Genomic DNA, 5,632 nt, shown 5'->3' on the forward strand with positions numbered 1-5,632 from the left:
AACAGCTGATTTGTCTAGATCAGGGGTAGGCAAGTTCGGTCCTAGAGAGCCGCAGTCTTGCAGAGTTCAGCTCCAACCCTGAAAAAAAAACTCACCTGCCTATAGCCTTAGTAATCCTGAAGACATTGATTAGCTTGTTCAGGTGTGTTTGATTAGGGTTGGAGCTGAACTCTGCAGGACTGCGGCTCTCTAGGACCGAACTTGCCTACCCCGATCTAGATAATAAGAATAATATACAGTACAATAAAAAAATATTTTTAAAAAAATACAAGAAAAAATAGTATTCAAGAGGAAAAGGGTGCTTAATTAATAAAGTAATAAAGCGTTTAGAATGTTAGATTCATTTAGCCTAAGCAAACCGGTTCGCTCGAACAATTTGATTTAATGAATGGCTCACTCAAATGTGTTTATATTTTGAAAAATGTATATTATAAATGTGTGTAAAATATTTTGTTTCTGTTATTGCATTATTACGTTTTTATTACGGTTTCTGTTATTGCATTATTACAGCATTATTACAGTTTTCTACCATGTTATAGTACTGCATTTATTATTTATTTATGCATGTATTTACTTATTTAAATCTAGTTTTTATTTATATCTATTTTTATTTAGTTTTAGTTGTTTTGATCTAACCTTTCACTAAACATTAACACTTCTTGTGGCACCTGAAATCCCTGCGTAAGTGAATGAATTCGTTATAACATATTATTCTCACCGTTTATACCATATTAAGAGTGAAATATCGGCAGAAATAGTAAAAGCAGTATGCCATTTCGAAGAATTATAAAAGATTCGTTCAAACGAACCGATTCGCTCATGTCCAAAATAAGCTCCCAGGCCTTACGTCACAAACCAGACCCACAACACATAATAACACGTGTAGACAAGCCGGGTGTTGTTTCTGTCCGCTTCCAAAACACACGGTTGCTAGCGGGTTGAGTCAGGCAGGACATGATCACATCGGCTTCAGTTCCTTCAACAGAAACTGAATGAATACTTCCGACTCGTCTAATACCGCTACTGCGTTTTTTGATTCGCGGAGATGAATGATGTATTTACGTTACGATCTTAATATGTGTTTACCCTGCAGGTGCGAAGATGAAGCGAACATGATCAGTGCCGATGGCCCCTCCACCAAGTGCGAGGAGACCCGGGACGCGGGGAACAGGAGGAGGCAACCCCCAGAAATGCTGCACCTCATGTTCGCGGTGTCCGTGTGGCTGGTGACGGGCACCACTATATCCAGCCTCAACAAATGGATATTCGCCGTGTACAATTTCAGATACCCGCTGCTTCTGTCAGCCCTCCACATGCTGACGGCGATAGTAGTGGACTACGGACTGATCAAGTGCAGGGTGATCCGGCACAGAGGCGTCTGCGAGCAGGATTTAACCACCAGCGCCAAATGCAAAGTATTCCTGCTGAGTTTGACCTTCTGTGCTAGTATCGCATTTGGCAACGTGGGACTCAATTATGTGCAGCTTTCGTTCGCGCAGATGATCTACACCACCACGCCGCTGTTCACGCTGGCCATTTCCACGCTGATTCTGGGAAAGCAGCACCACTTCCTGAAGTACACCGCGATGATGCCCATCTGCCTCGGGGCGTCGTTCAGCATTATGGGGGAGGTCCAGTTCGACCAGACCGGCTGCCTGTTTGTGTTCGCCGCCACTATGTTAAGAGGCGTAAAAACCATTCAACAAAGTAAGTTTTTTTTATGCTATATACAACTAGGTTAGAATTAAAAATATTCAATTAAAAAACAAAAAAATACAATAAACTAGTTATATAGTACAACTCAATAACATAATAATATACAGTAGGCTAAATAAATAAAAAATACAAGAAAAAATAATATACAAGAGGAAAGTTGTGCTTCAATAAAGTAATAAAGCTTTGAGAATGCTCGATTCATTTAAGCGAACCGATTCGTTCGAACGATTCGATTTAATGAATGGTTGGTAAATGTTATGACGTTTTCTATTTAGTTATATAGATTCAGGGTTTTCACAGTCATGGAAATAACTGGGAATTTGAACTGTACATGTCAAGGTAATTGACAGATTCATGCAAACTTCTATGGTGACATTTGTTTCATGTTCAGCTTTAAAATATTTAATTGGATATAAACAGTTTTTTGTAAGATGAAATAAATCCCTATGCAGTTAACACGAACTGGAAAGGTCATAGTTATGTCATAAAAATGAATAAGGCAGAGTAAGGTGTGGAACCCTGCAGATTGCTAAACAAGTCAAGTGATTCATAACGCCTTTCGAATCGTTTTGAACGAATCACCAAAAAGAATCGGTTCACACGAACGATTCGTTCGTGAGTCGGATGACTCACATAACCCGCAGTTGAACTGCAGAGCGTTTTTCTGATCAGTTTGACAATAAAACCTGTGTTAATTTTTTTTAGAAAGGTATTTGAAGCTGTATCTAACTTAATCATCATTCAAAAAGCCACCGGCTGTTTTATTGACATATGAAAATAATCTTAACCAAATGTTCCTTAGAGTACAGCCTATTTTTGTCCCTTCACTCGGCTAGTTCACATTCTCATGGTCATCATTTATGTAACTTCCTAGTGTGTGTCTGAGTCAGAGGAGAAGGTGTCTGCCAACAGCTGGCACATCCTGTTCCAGACACTCGCCCGTGAACGGCTGCTGCTGCTGCTGTTGTTTTAACCCGATTTCCCAAGTAGCAAATGACCTCACAGAAACAAACAGGGATTGGATACTTGACTGATTTCTTAAAATGAGAGTCAGCTGAGCTCCATTAGTTTAAGTGTAATTATGTAGGTGTCTGGCCCTGAGAACATCAAGGAGTGAGACCGGACTGAGGGCGAGAGTCTGCGGTTTACTGGCAGAACCTGTTTTGTACACATTTAGTCTTTATATGACTACATATCTTGTCACATACAGCTGCAGTCATGTATGTCGATGTTATTCAATGCTATGTGTGTCAAAGTAGAAAAAATTCTTAGTCACTGTAGAATTACATAACATAACCTACAGTTTGCATGCAAGCTAAATGGGCAGTGCCTTGTTTTTAACAAAGTCAGCGTTGTTTGTTGTTCTCTACAACTAAAGCTATGATGGGTCAGTATTAGAAGGAACCAAGTGCATGTTATAATGATAATAATAATAATAATTTAAAATTTTTTGTAAACCACGGGGTGTAATAGTGAATAGTGTAATGTAGATATTCAGATGTATATAATAAAATATATAATTAAAATATAGCCTTGGTCAGGGAGCGATATTACTATTATTGTTATTATTATTTAATTAATAAAAAAACAAAAGGGGGATATTTGAACGAAAATGTGATTATTGAAAATTTAATGTAGAAGTTTAGATAATGTAGAAATAAAGTTTAATTCATAATATAAAATAATATAATTATTATAAATTAATAAATATTATTATAATATAAAAGATGGTAAAAATACAGAAAACATGTTTAAACTGAATTAACTAAATTACATAGATGTTTAATAATTAATTAATTGACTGTAAAGTTGTTTATACCCCATGAGGTATTAAGTTTGAACATATTACAGCCATCCATCCCGACAAATTTGTATTAAATTGTAAAGAATGACAGTGCATTGGCTAAAGATAATTTTGCCAAATTATAACATTAGTTTGATTACTCACCGCTCCACTCAGAAAACAATTAATTAAATAAATAAATAAATAAATATATATATATATATATATACTAACTACATTTTTTGTAATGAATTTAGATTGTAATTAATTTACTCACCCACTTTGCATTCTTGGTCCAGGAGAGATACTCCATGTGGTTTATCTAGGTCATCTGTTGGTTTTATATTTCAGTGGACTATTTTAGTTGTGACCGTTGCATCACAGAGGTTAAGGTTGTTTACTATATGCGTCACACTATATCTTAGCATGTGCTGTGGTAAATGACAATCCAGATGGCCAAAAAATGTGTGTCAGTGCTGAGCAACTACATATAGAGAGGTATAATAGCTAAACTAACACACTTTTTTTTGTATATGTATAATTATCAGGCATCTTGCTCCAGGAGGAGAAGATCAACTCTGTCTTCCTACTGTATCTGATGTCCATCCCCAGCTTCTGCATCCTGGCCATAGCCGCCCTGGTTCTGGAGAACTGGGCCGCGCTGCAATCCCCTTTCCAGTATGACCACCACCTCTGGGGTTTCATCTTGCTCAGCTGTCTGGGCTCAGTGCTTTACAACCTGGCCAGCTGCTGTGTCATCACCCTGACCTCCGCTGTCACGCTGCACATCCTGGGCAACCTGAATGTGGTGGGGAACCTGCTGCTGTCCCAGCTGCTGTTTGGGCACGAGCTGACGGCTCTAAGCTGTGCTGGAGCTGCGCTCACCCTCTCAGGCATGATCATCTACCAGAACTCAGAGATCATCGTAGCTTACATCGACACACGGAGAGCCAGGACACCAGCCGGTGGCAGCAGAGAGGACGTGGTTTGTGTTAAGGAGAATGATTCGAACATATCACAGACTCCAGAACCTTGTTCAGAAGGAGAATCATCTGCAGAAGCAGCTCAAGAACCTAACAAGAGTACAGAGAATCAGGTTCATGAGAAAATGGACTGAAGAGACTTAAAGGCTGTGTTCCAAAACCTAGTGAGCTGCAGTGCTGCTGTCTATAGCCAAACTCCTGACTTTTTTCTTGAATGGAGTACAAGGAAAGTGAAAAGTGGTCATGGCTCTCTTTGGTCCATAACCACTTTCATTAGATGGAAAAGAGAAGCTTGAGTTATTATAGTTAACTAAAACTTAACTAAAACAATAAAAAAATGTGCTCATTTAAATAAAATGAATGTTAACTAAAGTAAACATTTTTTTTAATTTTAGGTAGTTGCCAAAACTGAAATATATACTAAAATAAAAATTAAAAACAAATAAAAACAATTATAAAGTTGCATTTAAAAAACCCCCCGAAAAAAAAAAAAAAAAAAATTTACTAAAAGCCTTGTTGTGGGCAGTGCGCCGATATATAGCACCATTACGCTACAGGCGTCCCGAGTTCGAATGCCGGCTGAGGACCTTTCCCTACCCCCCTCTAACTTCGCTTCCTGTCTACAATACTGTCATATAGGGCTGTCAAAAAAAATTTCGAATTTCGAATATTCATAGAATTTAAAATAAATGCAAAAACGTTGCATTCGAATTTTAGGTGTGCGTTAAGGAGGCTGCCTTATCAGTGGTGCACAAAATGCAATGACTGCAATGACATCCTTTTTCGCATTTTCTAGACGGACATCTATCAATGTTGCACTCGCGTCTCACACAAGACACACAAGAGTTTAGAAAGCCATGTAAAATTTATGTAAATTCAACTTTGAAAAAACATATCTCGAGACTTTATGGCGGGTTTTTTCCCCATCCCACTGCATCTCATGTTCTTAAATGAAAAATATACTCTGTGTGATTGGCTTTCGGCCCTTTGTATTAAACTATGAATACATACATGATGCTGTTTTGTTTATAGTTGTTTAAGCAACTTAATTATAATTGGTTTATAAACATTATTTTAAACATTATGCACTTTTTTTCGCAGATAGTCATGTTATCTTATGCTTTGAATGATGCGCCCTCTTGTGGCCTCA

General features: G+C 37.8%; 2 protein-coding genes across 3 annotated transcripts in view; both read left to right on the forward strand.

The window, feature by feature from the left end:
• Nucleotides 1-2,800, forward strand: part of LOC107744105 (oxysterol-binding protein 2-like) — a 33,367-nt gene extending 30,567 nt beyond the window's left edge. Inside the window, exon 16 of the mRNA XM_016557597.1 lies at nucleotides 2,791-2,800. The gene's annotated coding sequence lies outside the window, so the exon portion shown is untranslated. The remainder of the gene's footprint in view (nucleotides 1-2,790) is intronic.
• LOC107744108 (solute carrier family 35 member E4-like) overlaps nucleotides 1-4,833 on the forward strand; it is an 8,776-nt gene extending 3,943 nt beyond the window's left edge. The window contains exons 2-3 of one of the 2 annotated variants that reach the window (XM_016557604.1): nucleotides 1,094-1,707; nucleotides 4,048-4,833. In XM_016557604.1, coding sequence (XP_016413090.1) covers nucleotides 1,113-1,707; nucleotides 4,048-4,616 — 1,164 coding nt within the window. In that variant the 5' untranslated portion in view covers nucleotides 1,094-1,112 and the 3' untranslated portion in view covers nucleotides 4,617-4,833. Of the gene's footprint in view, nucleotides 1-874; nucleotides 1,708-4,047 lie in introns of those variants that run through there. The other variant, XM_016557603.1, reaches the window with a different exon arrangement.
• The last annotated feature ends 799 nt before the right edge of the window (nucleotides 4,834-5,632 follow it).

The sequence above is a fragment of the Sinocyclocheilus rhinocerous genome, unplaced genomic scaffold, assembly GCF_001515625.1.
Source record: "Sinocyclocheilus rhinocerous isolate Xijiao unplaced genomic scaffold, SAMN03320098_v1.1 scaffold287, whole genome shotgun sequence".
In the NCBI taxonomy this organism is placed as follows: Eukaryota; Metazoa; Chordata; class Actinopteri; order Cypriniformes; family Cyprinidae; genus Sinocyclocheilus; species Sinocyclocheilus rhinocerous.